At 37.6% G+C, this 25,312-nt stretch overlaps 1 protein-coding gene across 7 annotated transcripts in view; it reads left to right on the forward strand.

Annotated features, from left to right (window-relative positions):
* The window catches only part of LOC307183370 (uncharacterized protein), a 120,378-nt gene that overhangs the window by 6,252 nt on the left and 88,814 nt on the right, over positions 1–25,312 (forward strand). For 5 of the 7 annotated variants that reach the window (XR_013827459.1, XM_079915783.1, XM_079915779.1 and 2 more), the window contains exons 3-4: positions 1,054–1,144; positions 3,563–3,624. Coding sequence is in view for 6 of the 7 variants with exons in the window: in XM_079915783.1 (XP_079771909.1) it covers positions 1,063–1,144; positions 3,563–3,624 (144 nt within the window). In the remaining variant the exon portion in view is untranslated. Of the gene's footprint in view, positions 1–1,053; positions 1,145–3,562; positions 3,625–12,752; positions 12,882–21,513; positions 21,600–25,312 lie in introns of all 7 variants that reach the window. The other 2 variants (XM_079915784.1, XM_079915782.1) reach the window with 1 other exon arrangement.

Consider the following 25,312-nt stretch of genomic DNA (forward strand, 5'->3'; position numbering starts at 1 on the left):
CTAAAATAATTACCTGAAATGATAAAATACCTATAGTTTCTTTTGTTGTTTGCAGTAAAAGTGAATAAAATGTCACAATTATTTTAATAGTATTTGTGACACAGTAGTTTTAGTTAAGACACCATGACTACAAACATTTACAATAAACCTTTCAGTCTCCTGCTTTTCACTCTGATAGGGTACTTGGAACCATATTTTGTAAGGTTTAAGTTAGTTGTCATAGGGTACCTCTTTAATTAGAAGTAATTCTGAACTGCCTAGTTCCATGCAGTTTTATATACATATATGTATAATTATTATTTTATGATTTATCAAACTCAGTTGAAAATTTGCATCACTGATATACATTAGAATTTAAGCATTTACCCAGGTACTCAAGGAAAAAAATGTACTTGTCTTGTAATTTCCATAGGGGTACTTACTTTCACATCTTCCCTTCACTTTGCAATTGCAAACATGGCAGGGGAAATATTATCTTACTGGTCTTTGAGTTCCCCTTAGCTATCTGCAAGTCCTTAAACAGCCTTTGTGGCTTAACCAAAATTCTCTTCCATCTTCATTCCGCTAACAGATATTGGTCTAAGCATGTACTTACACTAAAAAATGCATGACCACGTTGTCTCTACACATCTATAATTTTATGTTAACACTAACATTATGTAAGCTATACTTTAATTGTAATTATAACAGATTTTATGTCAACACACATCCATTTCTAGTGTTCATCTGGTGTTCAAGGGGAGAGCAGTATGTCGTAAATTTTATCAAAATATAACATCTGAAGAATAGAACAGAGGGTAATTGTGTAATTCTGTATTCACTCTAATTAAGTTCAGTGGAGTTGGCATAATAGAATTAAGATGAAAGAAAAAGACATCGAGGTACCATGGCTCCCTCTCCTAACACACCCTTTTTGTATCCGAGAGCAGAGACTCAGCACCTTTCTGTACCGAAATGGAGACAGGAAGAGGCCAGAGGATGAATGACAGGCACGAATGAGGTGGAACTTTGAAGAGCAACATGGAAATGAAATACTTCTTTTGTATTTGGTAGGTGGGGAACATGTACCAGCGTGTATGCCTACTGGGACCACGTTTTCCAGAACAGTTAAGCCCAGTGTCAACTATGCTGTCCCACCTTCCTCGTAAGTAGGAACATCCTGTTACTTGAATCTTTGCTTCCTGTTTCTTGATAGCTGGTTGAGAAGATTATCACAGGAACTGCATCTTGTTAGCAAATACACTGTTTTGAAATGATTGACACTCACTGAAGAGTGGCAACTCCAAGCTTGCTCTCTCTTGATCTTGGACTATTTAAGTCTGGAGTGCAGGAGTGGGTTATGGGGAAAGACCATTGGAATTCTTGTGTCTTCAGCATAATGGTTATAGCATAATGGTTAGGAGTGTAGGTGCTGGTTCAAATCTCTGCTTTCCACTTGCTAACCATATGAGCTTGGGCAATTTACCTGATTACCTGAACCTCAATACTCCTGCCTATAAAATGATGTTAATAATATTTCATCCTCATAGACTTGTTTTCAATGTTAAAATGAAGTCACTTACACCAAGCACTTAATACAATGCCTAGAGCATAGTAAGGTCTATTATTATTACTATTACTACTACTAATACTATTATTACTATTACTGTCACGATGCCAGGTGCTATTTTTCCTATGCCTTATTCCATTATCTTCTGCCCTGTCCCCCCATTTCTGTCTTGTTTCTGTACAAGGGTAGGTTTGTCACAGAGCATTTTCTTTCCCTAGTGTCTGACTCTTAGTCATCAAGGTGACTGGTCCACGACGCGGCATTCATTGCTGCTCGTTGAAGCAACCCGTTTTGAGAAGGGGAGTTGGATATTGATGCCAAGTTGGGTCAAGGAGAGAGAATTTTCTCTCTTCGGCACTCAGCTAAGTGAAATATTCAGGCCTCAGAAGGAGAATCAGGCAAAGGGCAACATGCTTAATTTCATACCTTAGTGATTAAGAACAAGTCAGACAGGCTGGATTTGAACTCATTTCCGTCATGTACTGACAACGGGATCTTAGGTGCTTTTGTAACCCGTCTGAGGCTCAGTCAACATCTGAAAGAGACGAATAACATTATCAGGACCTAGCATATAGCCTCGTTGTAATAAGTGAGTAAATCCTTTTAAAACGTTCAGCACGTTGTTTGGCATATAAACACGTAATAAAATTTAGCTTCTTTGACTACTACCGCTGCTAATATTATTAAGTAGCTGAGCAGATCCGAGGCCCATTTTTTTCTTAGATTGCACATAATCATTTGGACAACCAGCTCACATTGATCAACCGTTGCTTATATATAAACCCCCATGAACCCAAAGGTGCTTTAACTGTCTCCCAGTCAGAGCCTGTTCTGGGGGCAGAAGGAACACCGGCACTACCCCCGTCATCTTTGCCTGTATTGTCACTACACTCGCCTGCCGTACTGAGCACTTTCTGTTTGCCAGGCACCAAATTTAGCCCTGCGTATGCACTATATCATGTAGTTCTCACACTCAGGTGGGAGACATCATCATCGTCCCCAATTTTCCGATAAAGACGCCGAGGTGTTGGAAAGGTAAGAAACTTGACCCACAGCAAGAGTTGGAGCCGGAGTATTCAAACCCTTCTCTCTGACCTCAAGAACCCTTAAATATTAGCATACTACTACATCCTGGTAAGAAAATCTGCTTCCAGCCACTCTGGTGAGAGTAGAAATGATTCTCAGTCCCCACATTCCTCTATTGCCCATGCCACCCTAGCCTCAGGACTAGGTGGGAAAGGAAGTGATCTCTTCAAAGAGCAGCCAAAGGGAACCTACTCCCTTCTGCCTTTTCGTAATCAACTAACCAATATTTTATTTCCTTCTTAAGAGTCCCCACGTGTTCCTTTTGGTACTTAGCTTGGCCTTTTAGAATTCTGACATTCTGTACATGACTCATCCACTGTATTTCATGTTAATTTATTGAGGTCAAGTATAGGGTCTTACTCATCCTGAAGTCCGGTTATCCCCTGTCACATCTAACTCTGTTCTTTTCTTCTTGTAGGACATCTGCAGATATTTATTTGAATTTTGTTGAATTGTTCTCATCAATAGTACATTAAAAGTTATACAGAAAGTGATTTCTTATAAGGAAAACCATCTAAATAGATTTCTAGCTCTTTACTTTTTATAGCACTATTGTAGAGATTATAGATCTCCAGGTAGTATTTTTTAGATTGAGTTCTTCATATCATCTTATTTTTACATATAATGATAAATCTGAATTTTCTCTATCAAAGCTCTGAGACTTCACTGGCTTATAACTTAGCTTGTTGATATGTGTTGTTGACTTTTCCATTTACAATGATGTTTGATCCTGGTAAGGATGGGGCTGGGTGGGAAGGTACCTCTTAGGGCCATCAATTGGTTTTGTAGAGAACTAACAGAAAGATCTAAAGTCTCATCATATTTCTGCAGAACTCATGAATCATTTTATTATAATTCCATTCATTCAGGGAGTATAAAACCATTTTCAAATTGTTATTCCTAATTTGTTCATCTTCTCTTCCTTAGTCTTAGTGAGAAGAGAGCAGGCTGAATGGAAGACAGTCATTATGACCACTGGGGCCACTAAGGTAGGCATCAGTCCCAGAGTTTTGTTTTCATCTCTCCGCTATTAATAGTGGCTAATGTCTTGAGTGCTTACTTGGTGCAAATTACTTAGCCGACCATGGCAAATGGGTTGTGTCATTTCATCCCCTGATAGTCATACAATTAATGTATGTATTATTATGATATCCCATAATGCATACATGGAACAGAGCCTCAGAAGTAGTTATTTGCTCACCAAAATATGGTAGATGTGGAATTTGGACTGAGGTCTGATAGACTCCTAAATCACTCCTAGTGATTTTTACCACTAAATTAAAGTTGTATACCTCTGGAGAGTAGATAGTTTCTAAAATTTCCTCAGCTCTAATGTTTTATAATTAAATTTTTGTCTGATGGCAAGCTTAACAGTTAGGATGGGTAGGAAGGAATGCCAGCCTGTTGAATGGAATTTCCCTGAAATAAGCCTGTTTTATGACACCAGTTCATTCATTCATTCACTCAGCATGTATTGAATGTTTGCTCTGTGCAAAGGCATTTTAGGCATCACAGTGGAGTGAGCGCCCCTTCCATAGACTCTCCTGCAGCACTCAGAGAAGTCTTGGACTGGTTTGCCTGTTATGGAATGGGGCTTGGTGATAGAAGCCTGGTTTGTCCTCCACTGATAAAACTAAGACATACTCATATGAGTTTAGAGGCATCTTGAAGCCGTGGGATAGTAACACACATGAATCTTACCATTTTTGCCTGGGATTAATGATATAAAGGCTTTGGATTTGGGTATGGAAAACGGGTGCAATTATGGGCGTGTTGGTTCTACATATATACGGACATCACGTGTCATCAGCCTGCAGCTACCTGCCATTCCTCACTACTCCTTCTTTTCACAAACCAAAGAAGTACCTTCTTATCTCTCCTGTGGATAAGCTCTTGACAGTGGCACTAGGGCCTCCCTCAATAAGTACATCATTGGCTAAACCAGTGGTTTCTCAGATATGCTCATTGAACAACCCTTAAGGTGGATTGACATTCCACTGCCTAGAATAGAATATGGTGTTCTTTAGAAATCGGGGGGAAAAAATAGGCCACCAGATGTACTTTCTTTAATTTAAATTGTTTATATATATATATATATATATATATATATATATATATGAACAATTGTTATGTATGTGTATGTATACTTGTTCATATATATGAATGATTTAAAATTGAAGAGATAGATATATACACACACATATATATATATGTATGTTTAAATTTTGGCTTCTGTTAGCAAGTAGTAAATTAAATTATTAGCAGATCCATACTGCAGGGAAATAACCAATCAGATTTCATTCAATAGCTTGCTTTTTTGTAGATTTATGGTTGTGATTTTATATCTGCAGGTATGTTTGCTGAAGAAAATATTTCTGCCACTTTATACAAAATTAAATTCATTTAATACCAATGCGGCATGTCTCAAATGTCTTAATACAGTTTTAATCTTTAATCGCATCAAAAGTATGAAATTAGAAACATACCCCAAAATCATTTGAAGATATAATTACTTTCATTTCCCTTATACTTTTGAGACTTTTGAAAAACAAGTATTTAGTTGTACTTATCTGTTTCTGTCTCTCTAAGCATAGCAAACACTGAAACACAATTCTTTTTAAAAGTCAGTATTGAAAATATATTGTCCAAGATGATCAAAACTAAGGAAGTGGCAAAGAAATTCAAAAATTTAAACTTTCAAAGGGTGCTTTTTTTGTGAACGTGTAGTACTTGTTCTTCTGAAGGAATTAATCTTTTTAAAAATTTAATTAACTTATTTTTTATTGAAGTGTACTTGGTTTACAGCATTGTGTTAATTACTGCTGTACAGCAAAGTGACTCTGTTATACATATGTGTATACATTCCTTTTCATATTCTTTTCCATTATGGTTTATGACAGGATATTGAATATAGTTCCCTGTGCTATAGCAGGACCTTGTTGTTTAGCCAATCTATATATACCAGTTTGCATCTGCTAATCCCAAACTCCCAGTTCATCCCTCTCCCACCTGCTTCCCCCTTGGCAGCCACCAGTCTATTCTCTATGTCTCTGATTCTGTTTCTGTTTCATAGATAGGTTCATTTGTGTCATATTTTAGAGTCCACATATAAGTGGTATCATGGTATTTGTCTTTGTCTTTCTGACATACTTTGCTTAGTATGATAATCTCTAGTTGCATCCATGTTGCTGCTGCAAATGGCATTATTTCATTCGTTTTTTATGGCTGAGTAGTATTTCATTGTATATATGTACCCCATCGTCTTTATCCATTCATCTGTTGATGGACATTTAGGTTGTTTCCATGTCTTGGCTATTGTGAATGTTGCTGCTGTGAAGATCAGGGTGAATGTGTCTTTTTGAATTATAGTTTGGTCTGGATATATGCCCAGGAGTGGGATTGCTGGATCATATGGTAGGTCTATTTTTAGTTTTCTGAGGAACCTCCATACTGTTTTCCACAGTGGCTGCACCAACTTACATTCCCACCAACAGTGTTGTAGGAGGGTTCCCTTTTCTCCACACCCTCTCCAGCATATGTTATTTGTAGACTTTTTAATGATGGCCATTCTGACTGGTGTGAGGTGGTACCTCATGGTAGTTTTGATTTGCATTTCTTTAATAATTGGCAGTGTTGAGCCTCTTTTCATGTGCCTATTGGCCATCTGTATTTCTTCTTTGGAGAAATGTCTCTTTAAGTCTTCTGCCTATTTTTTTGATTGGGTTGTTTGCTTTTATTGTCATCAAGTTGTATGAGCTGTTTGTATATTTTGGAAATTAAGCCCTTGCTGGTCGCATCATTTGCAAATATTTTCTCCCATTCTGTAGGTTGTCTTTTCATTTTGTTTATGGTTTCCTTTGCTGTGCAAAAGCGTGTAAGTTTGATTCGGTCCCCTTTGTTTATTTTCATTTTTATTTCTATTGTCTTGGGAGACTGACCTAAGAAAACATTGGTATGATTTATGTCAGAGAATATTTTGCCTGTGTTCTCTTCTAGAAGTTTTATGGTGTCATGTCTTATGTTTAAGTCTTTAAGACATTTTGCGTTTATTTTCGTGTATGGTGAAAGGATGTTTTCTAACTTCACTGGTTTATATAAGGCTGTCCAACTTTACCAACACCACTTGTGGAAGAGACTGTCTCTTTCCCATTATATATTCTTGCCTCCTTTGTCAAAGATTAATTGTCAAAGATTAACTGAGGTGTGTGGGTTTATTTCTGGGCTCTGTATTCTGTTCCATTGATCCATATGTCTGTTTTTGTGCCAATACCACGCTGTTTTGATTACTGTGACTTTGGAGTACTGTCTGAGTCTGGGGTGGCTATGCTTCCAACGTTGTTCTTTTTCTTCAGGATTGCTTTGGCAATTCTGGGTCTTTTATGGTTCTGTATGAATTTTAGGATTATTTATTCTAATTGCGTGAAAAATGTCATGGGTAATTTGATAGGGATCGCATGAAATCTGTAGATTGCTTTGGGTAGTATGAGCATTTTAACAATATTAATTCCTCCAACCCAAGAACATGAGATGTCTTTCCATTTCTTTGAATCATCTTCACTTTCCTTTATTAACGTCTTACAGTTCTCAGCGTATAAGTCTTTTGCCTTCTTGGTGAGGTTTATTCCTAAGTATTTTATTTTGAGGGTTGTGATTTTAAAAGGCATTGTTTTTTTACATTCCCTTTCCGATATTTCATTGTTGGTATAAAGAAATGCAACCAATTTCTGTATGTTAATCTTGTGTTCTGCTACCTTGCTGAATTCGTTTATCAGTTGTAGTAGTTTTCATGTAGAGTCTTTAGGGTTTTCTCTGTATAGTATCATATCATCTGCATCTAATGACAATTTTACCTCTTCCTGAAGGAATTAATCTTGAAGTTCTACTAAGACTTTTGGGACATCTGTTTTAATGAGCCACTACTTCCTGCCTGAGATTGCACTATGCACCAGAGATTCTAGAATTAGCATAATAAAACTAATAATGCAAACAACAGCAACAAATCTTCACAAACCTTCCTTGCAAGGAAGTAAAGTCCACTGGAAACACAGACAAGTGAAACACACATTCAAAATGGCAGTGATTCTCAAACATTTATGTGCTGAGAAATCATGACAAGCATGATAACCAGGGCAATTACTAGACCCCTTCTCCAGCTGGTCAGGTGTAAGGTCCTGTAACTCTATTTTTGGTGACTGCCTCCAGGAGAGTCTGAGACAGATGTTCTCAGTTGTCGTCAACCTTTAGTGTGCATCAGATTTGCCTGAGAGTATTGTTAAAACACAGATTGCTGGGCTCCAGTGCCAGAGTTCTAACCAGTTCCCAGGTGTGGCTGATATTGCTGGCCCAGGGACCACATTTTGAGAACCACCTTTCAAAACTGCAGTATGCGGTTGTGTGTGTTGTGAATGCCGTATGCGGTTGTGTGTGTTGTGAATGAGACGGGCCCAGAGAACCAAAGGAGGGCAAAGGGACTCTGCCCTAAATTAGCCAAAGGTAACAATAGCAGCTAGAATTGATTGACCCAAGAAAAAATTATAAGAACTTTACCTGCGTTTGCTCATTTAATCCTTTCAGTAAGGTACATAGGTGCTACTTAGTGTTCCTCTTTTACAAGGGTGTCCAGAGAAGGTAACTACTTTGCCCACGTCGTAAACTGGTAAGTAACAGGTTAAGAATTCAAGTCTAGGAAGTCTGATTCCAGAGCCCACACCTCTACTCTTTCTGCATGTAGAGAGGAGTAAAGGGTTGTCAGTGAAGCCTTCCTGGGGGCCCTGGCCTCTGAGTGTAGATAGAAGGATGAGTGGACATAAAGATCATTATTTGTGTGTGGTGGGGGTAGGGGAGGAAGTATGAGGGCTTCCAGAAGAGCCTGCCCTCCCCATACATCTGCTATAAGCAAGTCTGATGATCAGGAGTCCGGAACATGAGTATGACTATGGGATACTGAGAAGGGTTCTAGAACCCTGAGGTTAGAGTTCTGGATCAGTTAGTAGGTAACAGAAAGTGAATGAGTGATTTACCTTACTTTCCACGGGTAGCAGGAACTTTGGAGATAGTCCCTCTAGCGTTAGTGCAGCTGCTGAAGGGCATCACCAGGGGACTGGGTTGCTTCGCTCTTCCAGCTTCCACATCTCTAGCACGTCCACATAGCTTCAAAGTGACCCCAGAATCTCCAATAGTGTTCCAACAATTGGGGCAGGAAGAAAGAAAAGGACAAAAAAAAAGAAATTAAGTAAGAAAAAAAGGCAGTGTCTAACTCAGAGAGCAAATTTTTTACCACAGATGGTCAGCAGACTTGCACTTAGATCTCATCAGCTCGGATTTTAAACTGGCCACCTTAGCCTTAAGGATAATGGGGTCTCCTAAACCAGGGCTCTGATAGTAAGGAATAAGGAGAGAGTGGTACTGATTAGCAGTGCCTGCTGTCCCAAACAAATATTATCCCCAAACTATTTTTTTTATCCTATATTTTACTTTAAAGAATGGAGGGGAAACATTATGTATCTGTAAATAGCCTTTTAGAAAGGGTACAATTATATAGTTATACAACCCCCTGGAGGGCTCCTTTCTTCTAAAATCTCTTTAAAAAACAGTTCAAGGTTAAGGACATTTTTATCTTAATTTAGTCACTTGCAGTCGATTATCTTGGAATGACATCCTCTCTCTGCAGATGTTCTGTCAGGCTTTAGAAGATTCTAGAAGTGGACAGAGAAGTGTTATGGTACATGTATTTGCAATATGCACGTCTTTGAAATGAAATCCATTTAGGGACCAAAAGGCATTCCATGTCTTTGCTATACATTTTCACATATTTGCCTTTCCAGAATTCCTTTGAGCAAATCTGTTAGATGTAACCCATCCGTTTCTCCCATCTGAATTCTTTATTACTAAACATTCTTCAGTATGCTCTCACTCCCCTCTGTCAAAGGCGTTTCTCTGGGTCCTCACCCTTCTCATCTCATATGTGAATGCGTATCTTAAACTGAAGCAACAGTCTGCTATGACTTCTCCATAACTTGAAGAACCCATCTTTGTGGGAAAAAAAGTAGACTTACTAACTTAAAAGGTAGAATGCGCGCAATGTTTCTGAGAGTTAAAAACTAAGGTAAAAACATAAGCAAGGGAAAAAACTTACAGTGGATCCTTTTCAAAGACTTTATTTTACAGAGAAGGCAACTGAGGTTTAAAGAAAAAATGCGTTAGTTAAACACTAAATAATAAACCTTAAACCTCAGTGGAGCAACACATGGACAGTTCATTTCTCACTCACTCAGGAGTGTAGTATGGACTTTGGTGGTCTGAGGGTCAGTTTTCTGCTCAGTTATTCAGGGACCCACCACCTTCATCAAGTGGCTCTACGTTTGTCCTAAAAAGGAAAGGAGAGAGGAAGCTGCAAGCTACAATTATCAACTCGTTATCCTTCAGACATAAACTCTTCAGGTCACCTCTGGTCACATTCTTTGGGATAGAACCATACCCAGATGCAAGCGGAGATGGAGAATGTTGTTCCTATCTTGGTCCTAGTGATGCCTCTACAGGCTGGAGGAGCTAATTAAAGTGTAGTCAACAGCTCGTTGTTTCTGCCACAATGAGTGATTAGCTTAAGGCTGTGGATTAATTATGTGTGTGTGTCACATATACATATAATACACACAAACATATATATGTGTGTGTATATATCCATTTTTTAGCATGAGTTGACACATGGGGCTTCTGCCGTATCAAAAGAGTACAAACTGCCTCTTGTTGCTTTCTCTTAATTGAAGTTGACTACTACTATCTATTTCCCTTCATTTTGCTACCTCCCCCCCGCCTTTCAGTATTATATGAAAATTCTGAAAGAAATAATTTCAAAGTTTCCAGTGCTTTTAAAGGTAATAGAATATTCAGACCTTAACAATTTTCCTATGTGAAACTTTTGCCAGACTAAAATAGTTAACTTATGAAAAGTAAATTTAGATTGATACAAAAGAGAAAATAAGCTGATTTTTTTTTTTTTACACAAATACCCTGAGCCAGGGTGGAAAATAAATGGAAAACTGGAGGAATTTAGATCCTTTTGTTGTAAATTTAAATATTTTTAATTGTAAAAATAATACAGGCTCATTGCAGAAACTCCAAAATTGAAAGGATTTAAAGAAAAAAGGAAAAATAACTCAAAATCCCATTTCTGATAAATCATCTCTGTAACATTTTTGAGGGTATCTTTTGAAACTTTTTTGTGACGGGGTGCATATAAATACAATGCAAGTATAAAATACCTTCAATTATTATATCAAACTACAAAACAGTTCTATAACATTTTTATTTAGTAATATAAGTATGACTACTCACCACCTAATAAAAATCTGCAGCAGCATTTTTAATGGTTGAACAGCATTCTATTATTTATTGAACCAGTCCCTACTGTTCAACATTTAGATTATTCCTGTTTTGCTTTGCTAAACAATGAGACAAGCATCCTTGTTCATATGTCTTTGAGCATTTGTTTACTTCCTTAGAATGGACTTCTAGAACTTGAATGGCTGGTTGTCAGTTCTGGTACATACTGACATATTGTCTTCCAGAAAGGTTACCGTGCTTTTTATTTCTACCAAGAATTTAACATCCAATGTGGTTTCTTACACACACTCATCAGTACCAGTATTATCAATATCAATACCAGTATTATCAAGTTTTTTAAAACTTTGTCATTCTAGCTCAGTAAAATATGACACCTGAATTATTTTATTTGTATTTCTTTGATTAATAATAGCAAGGTTGAACATATTTTCATATCTTTATTGGCTGTTAATACTTTTTAGTTTGTGACTTTATGGCATCCATTTTTCATCGATGTATAACAACCTTTTATATATCAATGTGTTTATTTTGTTGTTTGTTGTCAATGCAATTTTTTTCTCTTCATTTATTAATTTTTATTTTGTGTGTGTTGAACTTCTTTAATACTGTCAAGTCTATTCAAAAACCCTTTAATGAACACAACAAATGTGGAAAATCAGTCATTCTCCTGCATTTTGTAATCAATGTATTTCCTTTTGGGCAGTATGGAAATGTAGGTTCTTATTTCATCTTATGGTTGGAAAGAATCTATTCCCTCGGAAAGGGATTATAGTCTCCATGATGCAGTAATGGGAGATTTTATAGGGTAGGCAGGGTCTACAGAAGAAAAAACCCTAAATCACACTCCATTGGTGGTTGCCTTATTTATAAAAATGGCATTTGAGGTTGTGTGACTGCCATCAGGTAAGCAAAATTAATTTTTAGCATGAAGTACTCCGATCAGCAAGAACAGCCTAGGATAGGCTAGCAGTAAGAAGTGAGGGGTTATGGGATTGGGGCATAGCCTCTGTTTCCTCCAATGCAGCTGGAAATTTAAACTCTGGGGCTCCTGCTTGATCCAATCAGCCCAGCTAGTATGTGTTGCCAGGTAGGGTGAATAGACTCAGAAGTACAAGAGCTCATCCTTGGTCCCCTCTGGAAATGAGCAGAGAATACTGTGTCAAGCAGAGGTGATCAGTCCATGGTCTGGAGACTTGGATCTCCTCACATAGTCCTTAAAGTCAGGGTGAGACAAAATGCCAATACAAATTATATTGATGACAGTATCAATGAGGTGACATTGAGTCCTTTGACCCAACGTGTGTCTGCAGTGTGCCATCCATTAGTAAATGGGCAAAGCCATTTGACAGATCTATCTGATACAGTGAATGAATCTGACACTGACATTTTGAAAAACTGAAACTGTATCCATTTGTCAAGAACAGTGGCCATTTGTTCTGCTTTATTCCCCCTGGTAGAACTAGGTAACATTGCAGGCAGGCAGTAAGACGTTCCGGCATTTCACCCTGGAGTAGCCCCCAAACTGAAGAAGCTGTCTTATCAGTAGTTAGCTCCTTGTCACCAAGAATATTAAAGTAGATTTGTATGATTAGCAAATTAAAGAGACTGTAGTGCCTACCACTACTGTATTCACTAAGGCACCCAAGTTATTCTAAAGAAATCCTAATAATACATTAGGACCGTTTTGAATATTTTTATTTGATTATCCATAATCTTCTAGTTATAACATCCATCACCATTTTGACCACTGAAACTTGGCCTTCTTTTCTTACAGCCTAGCCCTGTGGTCTTGGGCTAATCACTAACCTGCTTAGATACAATTTTCTTCTCTATGAAATAGAAACAATATTATATGCTTTGAAGGACTGCAGGAAGATGAGCTGTAATGTTTATCAAGTGCCTGGTAAGTAGCCTGGCCCATAATAAATACTTGGCTAATTGTAGATGTTAGTTTCATTTTTAGTTTTATTTCCAAACATTGCTCTTTACTTTTGGAACTCTAAAATTTGTTTTGAGAGTGGAGGACTTGTTGTTTGGATTCCTCCAACACTCTCTGTATATTCTGTACTTCTATCCCTACATCATTTATATTAATGGAATAAATGATCTTTGGTCTGGTGATTCCAAGGTGACGAGGAGCTAAGTGGAGGTTCAGTATATACCTGGAAGTATGGATTTTCATGCCCAGTGCAAATGTGGGAAAGGCATTATTCCCACATTATAAAGGGGGTAAAGACCTCCAACTTGAGGAGACTCTGGGTTGAGAGATGAGAGATTTACAGGTACTGTGTTTATCGTACAGGGTACCACAGGGGCTTTTATGTTCTGTAGCAAGAATTTGCACCTTATACCCTTGTAGTTAGAAGTAAAGCATACCACATAACTAATATCTAGTAAGCATTAGAGTTAGAATAAATACCATTTATTTAACGTTTCCTTTGTGTTAAGCATTTTACAGTTATAACATATGGATGGATACTATATTGTAATGGTTAAGAGTGTAGTTTTTTGAGCTGGATAATCCTGGATTGGAGTCTCTTCTTTATTACCTCTCTTTTTTTTCTGTTTTATTGAGGTATAATTGACAAAATTGTAAGATAGTCAAAGAGTATATCATGATGATTTGATATACATATGCGTTGTTAAAGGATCCTTCCCATCACGTTAATTAATACATCTAACAGCTCATGACACCTTTTTCCTTTTTTTCTTTTTTTGGTGAGAACACTTAAGTTCTATTCTCTCAGAAAATGTTAGTTATACAATACAGTATTATTGACTGTAGTAACTATGTTACACAGTAGATCCTCAGACCTTATTCATCCTGCAGCTGAAAGTTTGTACCCTTTTACCAGTCTTCCCCTCTTTTCCCCACCCACACCCCAGCCCCTGGCAACCAGTTTTCTACTCTGTTTCTATGAGTGTGGCTTTTTTTCTTTTTAGATTCCATATATAAATGATAGAATTCGTATTTATCCTGTCTGGCTTATTTCATCAGCATAATGCACTCCTGTTTCATCTATATTGTCACAAATGAAAGGATCTCCTTCATGTTTTTAAGGCTGAATAATATTCCATTACCTCTTAAATGAGTGACTTTTGGTACATTGTTTACACTTTCTAAGCCTCAGGGTTTCTTTTCTTCTGTAAAAAAAAAATACATATATATATATATATATATATATATATATATATATATATATATACACCCACTAACAGGTTATTTTCTGATATGTGGAATGTTTGTTGAATCAACAAATAATTAGTTGAGATCATAAATGTGACACTTAGCACTGTATTAACATTTATTAATACTCTCCCTGTTAATTTCTACAATAAATTGTATAATAAGTAACAATAATAATAGGACTAGTAGTAGTTTTAGAAAATGCATAGGATGTGCCAGGCATCATATACTGTACTACCCTCCTTCATGTGTACCACAAGTTACATGTGGATATCATCTTCCACGTTGTTTCCTTTAAAGAAAATTGAAGCTCAGCAAGATTGAGTAGCTTGCTCCAGATGTGAACTCAGGTCTGAATCACTCCACATATAGGTTCTTAATGACTCCATGTCTTTAATTCCACATCTGCATTTGTTTGTTGTTGTTGTTTTTAACTTTCCAAGCATCTGATCTGAAATTCCTTTCTCTGGGGAATTTTCCACTTTGTGGGTCTTGGTGAGAAACAGAGCCTTCCTCTCGTTATACAAGCTGAACTTGTCAGATATACTGTTTATTCACATGCTCAGTCTCCCTTACAGATGGAAAACAGTCGGGCGACCTCGGGTTGGCCAACTGCACCCCTCTCTTGGATTTTGAATGACAAATAAATGATGTAAAGAAGCAAGGCCCGCAGTGCTGGGTCAACCTCCTGTTTCCTGTTCCTGCTTGGTAGCAAGGCCAGCTAGGACTTATAACATCACTTCGGCCTGATCCTATAATTGCAATAGCATAGGCTTGGCTTACGGTTGTTTAGTCTGCTTGTAGTTACTGAGACCTCACCATAAACTTCCAAAAGTTTCTTTTTCTGCTCAAATTAGCCGTATCCGGTTCCTGATGATTCCAAATAAGACCTTTCCTGATATACAATGGTGACCTACTTATCCAGGCAGATGTAACATCGTCCTGGCAGGGACAGAGGGCAGGCAAGTTCCTTGAACAGCTGAACAAGAAGAAAAAGACCTAAGAAGGAAGAATTGAAGCCAGTTCTGCTTGTGTTATACTTCTACCAGCAGCTGCCTCTGTTTCACAGAGCACATGCTAAGGACCATGTCCCTTCCCCTGTAACAGACGAGCAAAGTAGACCCAGGCCTTCCAACCCAGAGACCAGCTGAGCTGTACCGTGGACAATCTAGGATGTGAAAGACTTCACTCAATGTCTTTGTCACTTGACACATTGTTCCTCTCTTTGGGAAGTAGCTTCTTTGTGTGACAAGAATATGCTAAACCAACACTTAAGTGGACAGAGGTGAAAGATGCCAAAATTAGCTACAGAAAAAAAGGCATAAAGACTTGTATTTTCTGTTATTTGAAGGTGTTAAGACCCCACATAGAATATGAGTCCTTTAAAGGAAAATTGTGAATGGCCCAGGGAATGTTGAATTTCCATGTGGCAATATGTTCTTGATCGGTCATGATGATGATGATGATGGTAGCATCAGTAGCATTTATCAGTGTTTCCTGGGTGAGAGGCACTTTATCCTAATGACCTTTTATCCCCATGACAACCCTGTGAAGTAGGAAATACTGTTTCAGCATCTTCAGGGTTTTTCTTTTTTCTTTTTTTTTTTATCAGGAATTTACCCTAGATCACAGTTGGGTGGTAGAACGACCAGAACTGGACACTAGCCTTTCCTGAATTCCCAGGGTGTGATCTTAGCAGTTGTATTGCCTGATGCAGAGCCATGTAAATGTTGCCAAAGCAATGAAACATGTACCTATTTCTAACAGATTCTAACTCAGAAGCTCTGGGGTTAAGTGCAGAGCAGTTGAGTGTGATTGTCTTTACAAACAGTAGATAACTTAAGAGAAGTTGTTTAAAAGTATATTTGCATATTGCACTACACTGTCATATCTGTGATTGGTTAGCTATTGAGTCACTAACACAAATCCCAATCCCATCTCTAATCTCATTCATCTCTTGTATGATATTTGACCTAATTGAGGCAGTTTTTTTTTTGTTCTTTCCCACAAACACACATCGAACATCCAAGACATGCTTACCATTTGTGAGCATATTCTCTTAGTTATTTAGGAGTTGAGTAAGAGTGAGAGAGAAGGGCTTCCCTGGTGGCGCAGTGGTTGAGAGTCCGCCTGCCGATGCAGGGGATGCGGGTTCGTGCCCCGGTCCGGGAAGATCCCACATGCCGCGGAACGGCTGGGCCCGTGAGCCATGGCCGCTGAGCCTGCGCGTCCGGAGCCTGTGCTCCGCAACGGGAGAGGCCACAACAGTGAGAGGCCCGCGTACCGCAATAAAAAAAAAAAGTGAGAGAGAAAAAGACACATAAGTATGAAATACGGTGATCATTTTTTTAATATCCTTTATGTTGTTAATCCCTCTTAGCATTTACTGCCATTCACTCATTTGTATTATTTGGGGTATAGCAGTTTATTCACACAGCATTTTTACATATGGCTTATCATTTGTATTCTATTTTAATAACACTAATAATTATAGACTATTGACAAACTCATCAGACCCTACATATTCATTTCAAAATCATGAAAATAAGGTGGAAAATGAGGTGTAAAGTGGAAAATCTATGTGTATGTTTTCATTGGTGGAATGAGGAGCTACCTGAATATCACTCCTTTAGCTTTTCCTTCAAATGGTGCACTTTTTCCTCCATGCATAGGAGTCCCTTCCATTAGGTAAACAGTAGTCTTGAGGGCAAACCTCAGAAGTAGAAACAGGAGAACTTTTCAGTTATGGTAAAATCAAACATATTTTTCTTCAGTAGTGAAAAAAAATTCGTCATGAGAAGTTCTACCACCGTGAGTTCCATGGTGAAAAACTTTCCGCTTATAGATGCAACTTCCCCCAGAATTCTGAGAAATGTCGGTAGTAGAGAGGGGTGTTGCATACACCTGTTTCATTTCCCTCTGACTTTTCCTTCTCCTTTCTCTATTGACATTAAAATCTATAGTGAAAGCACATAGTAAGCAGTCTAGGACAATTGATATGACATTTGATCTAAATCTCCAAAGTCTATTTTAGATGGGGATGCTATGAGAGTCACAGGAGGGGAAAAAATCTAGAATTATTCTTATATGATCAAATGTACTAAAATAACAAAAGCAAATCTTATTTCTAGCTAATAACATAGCATTCCTTATATGATGTCATATTATGGCAGAAAAGAAATATATGCGTCTATTTTCTTCTATATTAAAACTGCTAAGGAGTGGGGACCAATGAACTAAATCAATTGTTTTGGGTTCAAGTTGTAGTTTTTAGTAGCCATCCTTCTTAGCAAGTTTTCAGAAGCAAATGTAGTTTGTTTACTATCACCACTAAATGTGCAATTGTGTAGATTTGTGGAAAAAAGTATTATCAAATATATATACTTTAAGATGATTTGTGTAAATTTATCTATTCATATTATTATTCTCCCCAAGTAAATCAAAATATACTATATACTATGTTTTTCTTCTATAGCTTAAAAGGGGAATGTATGTTTAAACTTATTCAAATATTTATTAGGTGTCTACTAAGTGCCAGGCACTCTACTAGGCAGTAGAGATGTTGTATTAGAGGTGGAAAATGTCCTTGACCTCCAGAACTGATACTCTTGTAAGAGAAATACTGGGTCAAACTAAGTCAACAGTTTCTTTGCTACAGAGCTTTTTACGAGTCTTGTGAATTATGAGTCTCTGATAAGGAGATGTAGTGGACAACCGATCCCAAATTTATTTGAAATCTTTTCCTTCATGGACTGTCTCATAGGATTTATGATCCACTGAACACACCTTGAGAGACACTAGTATTCTGCAGTGGTCAGTTAATTGTTTTCTATTAAACAACTATATACTGAATCCATGATATTATTATCTGGATGTTTTGGAGGATACAATGATGTACATGGCCACTGTGATGATAAGGGCGTCCAGTTTAGTGAAGAAGAGAAACCACAGAAGCTGTAACTTAATGTAACAAAGAAATACAGACACATATACATATATTTATATGTAAATTACTATTTATATAGTATACAATGTCTTCTGAAGAAGATAGGGTTGTTTGTAACTTGGGATCTCACAGGAGGTTTCACAGAGAAGGTAGACCCTGAGCTGGGCAGAATTTCAGTAAGTTAATTTGGTTCTGACCGTACGATAAAATCAGGTATTTGCACTGGTCAATCTGACCTTGATGGAACAGCATTCCATTTGCAGGGAACAGTGTGATCAAACATGCAGTGGTGGAGATGGCCAGATTGTAATATTCCAGTACCTGGAAAGTGTTGGAACATCTGCTTTCTCCACGGTCTAGAAAAGTGAATCTCAAGTGAAATGCACGTATAATGGAGGCCAGTGCTCTTTGCTTTGTGCACTGCTTTGATTCTACAGCGTGCAACAATGTAGTGATCTGTTTCAGATTGTCATTATTCGAGAGGGTTCTTAGTAACAGGAGTGGAAAAGGAAGACCTCTCTTCCTGTGTTTCTGCCCTATGCTCTTAAGCCAGAAAAGGTACCAACGTCACTGACCTGACCTTGTCTCAGGTATCTATCAGGATCTACTAGAATCATTCTAGTGAAAGGTAACTAGACGTCCAAAGGACTCAAAAGATACACTATAACCTTTGTATACTTTACCTGGTGAAAAAAAATGTCACCTGAGTGGTCCCCTTCCCTAGAAATACCAGTATGTTCTTCCAGTGCATGGCAGAACTTTGCAGGTAAAACTGGGATAAAGGTGAAGAACAGTCTTAAAATTCTAGTCCTTGAACAGCACCTAACACGCAACAGGTTTTCAATAATCTTAGCAACAATATTCACAAATAATGACCATCAGCGTAACTGCTCTTTTGTGCCAAAATATATTACCATATTACTTTTTTTCTTGCAGCTTTACAACTTGGGTTCTATTATTGTTTCCATTTTACAGATTAGGAAAGTGAGGCTCAGAGATGCTAAGTCACTTGGGCAAGGTCACAGAGCTTGTAGGAGATAAACCTGCACCCTTACTGTTGGGTCCTACAAACCAGACCATCATTTAAGTCCTTCAAAATATACCTCAGAACATTTGAGTAAATTAATGAATAAATCCTCCTAGTCAGACTGACCAGATCATTATATTAGGTTCAGCTATAAGTGGAGGAAAATCATAATCATAGTTGGACAGTTAATACAGTAATTTACTTGATTTGAATTTTCTAAATGACATTTAGCTGCTAATTTCATGATGATAACCATCGAATAAAAACAGGTATATTTTGATGTTTGGAATAAGATCTCATATTGAGTAAAATACATATTGATTCCTAGACCTATATGATGTGAGTAACAGATGACATTGAGATGCCATCTAGAAGTACTCCTGTGCCGTTCATCATGTCAACCCAGCTAATAATTTTAGAATCTTCAGAGTGAATAATATATGCAGCCATAAAGCATATTTCTAATCAATGCAAATAATATTTTTCCTATGCTAAACCCAGAGTGAAGTTATAACACGCATCATAAGATTAATGGGCCATTTTTTCTTCATCACTTTGCTAAATTACTTAGTCTGGAAACCATTCAGAAGGTTGCGAATTGGAGCTGAGCAGTAGTAGTGAGACTGTGCCTCTGATGATGAAACTATTTGCACCCCGACCCCTACTGCTCCCTTCTTGGGAAAGAAGGCAACATTTCTCCTAGAAAAAGTCACAGGTTCATAAGCTGGCTTGTATAATACGTTTGGAGGAATAGTGTGTCTTTTAAGCAGAGCCTATCTCGGCATATAAAATAATTTTTACCTACCATTTAATGAAATTAACACTCACTTTGAGGCTAGGTCTTTTGCCATTTGACTCCTGGATCACGTCTATGGATATATGTTTTTCTTGAGACGAAGTGTGAACCCAATATAGTATCCATCATTCAGTCTATCTAGCTGAGGTACATCATCTGAAGCACAAGCTCCCTGAGGCCAGGCACTTTATCTGCTCTATCAGTGTAGCCCTGATGCCTAGTGTCTAGCTTTTGGAGATTCTTCATAAACATTTGTACTGAATACGGTATGTATATGGTGAGCAAAAGTTGGCTTCCCATTTTCCAGTCAAGGGTATCCCACTCATGTTCTGTGAACACTGGATAGCAGAATCTTACTATGTTATTTTTCTTTTCCCTTTGCAAGTTTCCTGAAAGGGCATTCCTGTCCTTAGAATGTCCATCTCCTCCCATCTTCCTGGAGAATAACTCTTCTTTCTTAAATACTTAGCCCCATTATTGACTCTTTAAGATTGAATGTATTACCTCCTTACAAACAGGAAAATGCAGTGCTTTTTTTTTTTTTCGACAATTTATCACCAGAAAATTATTCTAACACCTGAAATTCTGGGCCTAAAATGCCTGGACTAGTGGTTCTCAAAGTCTGGTACCCAGACCAGCACATCAGCTGCACGTAGGAATTTTTAGAAGTGAAAGTCTTGGGCCCTGGTCCAGACCTACAGACTCGGACACTCTGGGGGTGGGGCCCACTGCCTGTTTCAGCAAGCTCTCCTGGTGATGCTGATGCATACTCAAGTTTGAGAGCCACTGCTTAGACCTAGAACTTAAGGTTTAGGCTTTGGACAGATCTGAGTCCTAAACACTACTGAGACACTGGGGTGACCATGAGCAAGTTACTTCTGGGAACCTCTTAGCATCTGTGTGCCTTGCTTAGCTAATAGTGATTTTAATTAATTAGAATAATGCACATGGTGTACTCAAGAGAGTAACCAAAGCATACTTTATGTTCCATAAATTCTAGCTGTTTACCATTATCATCAGTCAGAGCTTACTGACACATCCTGAAGACATTCTTCTAATAAGTGTAATAATGTGGTTTGTAAAATTAACAGCTTAGAAGAGCATGTTACGAATTTCATCAGACAGGGTCTCAGCAGGAAATCAGGGGTACATCAATAAGGATAAATTGAGCCCAATGTAGAGAATCAAGAGATAGTGTAGTGCCCTGGGTTCAGTAAAAGTGTGGCTACCTTTATAGGAGATGAAAGAGAAAGGAAGCCTTGCTGGAGAGAGAGTCCTCCCCAAAGATGCTGTGATGCCCCACGGAGAAGCACTATACGTTAGTTGGGGGATGCAATTTGGCAAGAATTAATACCCTAACTTCACTCCCCTCCTTCATTCCCTACAGTCTTCTATTGGTACTCTTCATTGGTGAACCAAACAGTAGCTAGAGCAAGGACACTTACTAAGATAGGCCATGCAAGCCATCCATATAGAGTTGGGTGGAGAAAGGATGTGGAAGGGCAAAGAGGACATATTTCCCGCAGGTGGTGAGTGAGCTGTAAAATCACTCGCCCTTCTAACATCATTGCCATTGCAGGAGCACGGAGGAGCAAGTGGTTAGTTCTGACTTGGCAGATCCAGGCGACTGCAGGACACAACTGGTATATGAGTTGGGCTTTAAAGGTAGGTTTGAATTTTAATGGAGAGCATGGAGTAAGAAATGGTGAAGAACCAAGGGAAAGGGAGATTCATTGCAAATGGAGAAAAGAAAAGTGGCATAAAGACAAGAAAAGTCAAGACTTATGGAAGAGATAGCAAATACTCTGCGTGTGACTGGAGCAGAGAATGGGTAGACGAAGGCTGGAAGTTAAGATGAAGTCATCCTTGAATAACATTAAAGTTTCCTCCTTTAACCTCAATTTCCACCTTCTACTCCCTTCATTAACATTGGAAAATTAAAAGTGAATTTGACTGGGCTGGTGACAATGGCAGTATGAAGCAAAGAGAGGAGAATAAGAGTAAAAAATTTAGTAGTACCTTGGTGAAGCTGGGTAAATGATGGGTGGTGGTGTCACGTCAAAGCATGGGCAAGTGATTGTGACAAATATAGGCTTATTTCTTGACTATATGACTTCAGTTAAGGTACTTAAGCCCTCTAGGCTGCAGTCTCCCAACCTGTAAATTGGGGATAAAACCTCGCTTCCTCCAAGGTTTCTGTGAGGATCTAATGAGCAATGGAAGTAAGAGTTGAGTCCAGTAATCAGTTTTTAATACATATAAACTAATGTGAGGATAAGGGTAAGAATACTTGCTATCATTTATTGAATACTTACTATGTGTCCAATATTGTGCTAGTCTATTTACATATCTTTTCTCACTTAGCTTTCTTTTCTCTTATCTGCCTTTCTATAGACAAGAGATAACTGATGGCTCAGTTATGAGGAAACACAGTTGTGAGGAAAATGTCAGAGGGAAAATGTACCAGAAAGTTAATTCCTAATGGATCTGTCAGCCTTAAACAGAGCATGTCTGTGCTAAACTGTGTAAAATATCTGTGCTAAAACTACTCAATTGGACAAGTTTTGATAAAGTATTAACTTAATGAATAGGCATAAACAGCTTGGAGCTTTTTGGAGGGTATGTGGTAATATTAGTATTGGTGTGATGACTTTTGAAAGTTCTATGGCGTATAGAAGTCAAAAAGAAGACCCGGAAAGGGGGAAAACTCTCTCTGAAAGTTATTGGGGAAGTCTGGCTAGTAAGACTCCAAAAGGGAGAATCAGTAAGAGGCCAGGTTATTCATAGGCCCTTCTAAGAATGTGTCCATGAGAAATATTTACAATGATTGGATGCCGGAATAAAGGAGAACACTGGCTCCATAAATGGTAACTTATTTTACACAAACAGGCTAATGATAAAAATAATGAAAATCTGATGGATTTTTGAGAGTTTCATTGACCAAACTGAGACAAAAGTGCATAACAGCTAGATGCTCATAGTTTTAATCAGTTCAGTTTGGAGTCAAGCAAAGATAGCACCTGAAATGGTAAGGGACGTTTATGCAAGGTCACAAAGATTTTTGGTGGTGCATTTGGGATATAAACCCATTTCCATAAGAATTCCTTCAGAGGTCAAATGTTTGCTTGTCAAAAGTAGCATGAACTTACTTCCAGGAAAAGTTCTTAAGAAAAAATAATTTGAGTAATGAAGAACACTGATGTAACAGTTAATTTAAGAACCCAGAAATAGAGGTAAAGAGTAAAGCAATTATGGGTTAAGAGTCTGCATAAATTCCCCTGGAAGGGGGATATGGTCAGAGATGGCAGTTTGAAAACAGTGAGTCACCAAAAGTAAAAGTTTAAATTACAAGCTGTTTTGGGGGTCTTCAAGAGAGATTTTATAGATTGAACAACAACAGCAGCAAGGATAAGGTATAACGCTGTCATGTAGACTGCAGCCTGAAAAGAAAGCATTGCAGAAAAGCCGCATCATCCTGAATTTATATTTCCGTGCATTTGAACAGATTGGAGAGCAGTAAAGTTGCTTTAAGAGCGAGTGATTTAAGTCAGCCAGCTTGTGAATAATACGAGATATTTTTGCATTTACATTAACTTATGTCCATAAATAACGAACTTTAACAATGAACAAAATCCATAATCCTGATAATGCTAAGAAAACTGGAAAGATACCTTTACCTTGAAAAGACAGGATAAAGAAGACAGCATAGAAATTTAGGGAGATTGCAGTTTTGGAAAAATTATATTAACATTTATTAGCTGCTACAGCTTTGAAATGTGATGATTTAAAGAAAGAAGTAGACTGTTGATTTCTAAAAGGTAATGTGTTGGCTGAAAGAGAAGAGAATCTTGTTGAGACCTAAAGTGTTCTTTTAAGGATATATTTCAATGTCATTTCAAAAAATAAACACATTTCCCATAACAAAACAGTGAGGTTGATGGAATAATGCAGGTGAAAGCTTTTTGGCCCGAAGGAGTTCCATCCTTTGGAACAAAGTTTTATTGTTGAACACACCATGACCCAGGCCTGTGAGTGCCAGCACAGTGGCTGTTTTTACAAGATCTGGTACAATATTCACAGTAGTTCTGGCCTTAGCACTAGGCAAGGATCATTCTTTTTGTATCTTCCTGATTGCTTCCTGTACAGAAATGGGATAATCCCTCCTCTTCTAAACTGGAAAGTAGTTTCTTCCCTCAATAAAACTAGTTTCTTCTCCAGGTTGAGCTTTTCCAACTCTTAGAGGTCTAAAATGAATGATATGAAACATACTATATTTGCATCTATTTTTATTTAAGAGTTATCTAAGGAGATTTATCTAATTAAATAGGAATTTCCTAAGAGATGCCAAAATAAACAACCAACAAGTTTTCTTTAAAGATCATATATATTATATAACAAGATCCACCTAAGAGTTAAAATATAAGTAGGTATATAATTTAACTATTTGAAGATAATTTTTCTTCTTACCACTGAAGCAATAAGCAGGTAGTAGTACAATTTGGGGAAAACAATATTTCTGGCTTTTGTTTGTTTTATTTTAATTTGTGATATTCATGAGATCTGTTGTGAAGCCTTTGGGTATATAGTAAAATTCATGGGTTTTTAACTTTGTATTGACTCGTATTTTTGTAGGTTTAAAATTTTTCTTCTGGCTTTAATTTATACTATCTCCATTTACTTTTTCATTTAGAAATAATGTATTTTTCTCAGGATTGCAATCTCAGTGCAGTCCTCTACTTTTCTATTTGTTGGACGTTCTCTTAGACGTCTACATTTTTGTCTAGTTCGTACATTTCTAGATTTTTATACAATTGATAAGAACTCCATAATCTTATGAATTCTTTATATTTTCTCTTTGGAGACAAGATTTATAGGGATTTCCTTGGGCTTAAACTAGAGAGAAAAACGAATTTGCATATGAAATGTTGAAGGCTTTGTTACAAAGTGGGTTAACATTATATGTATGTTTGAAATAAACTACTTCAGCCAGAGCACCTAGCTGTTAACCTCCAGATTAATATCTATCATAAAATATGTGCATGCTTCCAACACATGGCATTGCCTCCTATTACTGCATGTCCAGGAGAAATTGTTTTGTCTTGTAGCAAAAGGCATTAGCTCTTTGCACTTTTTTTTTTTTTTTTTTTTTTTACTGACAGCTATCCAAAAATCAAGCTGAACCCTTGTATGTGAGGACAGAAAAGGACAATTTTTAGACAGGTCTAATATCCAGTTGTACCTTTCAGTCACTTAGAGAGAAGGCTTAGACCCCTGAAGCCCAAAGTCACAGGTTTTTTAGGATTATGGTGGTATATACCTCCAGTTTATAGGGAAAAAATGCGTTGTAGAAAATCCAAGTTAAATTAGGACTAATATCC

The sequence above is a fragment of the Stenella coeruleoalba genome, assembly GCF_951394435.1.
Source record: "Stenella coeruleoalba genome assembly, chromosome: 3".
Lineage (NCBI taxonomy): Eukaryota > Metazoa > Chordata > Mammalia > Artiodactyla > Delphinidae > Stenella > Stenella coeruleoalba.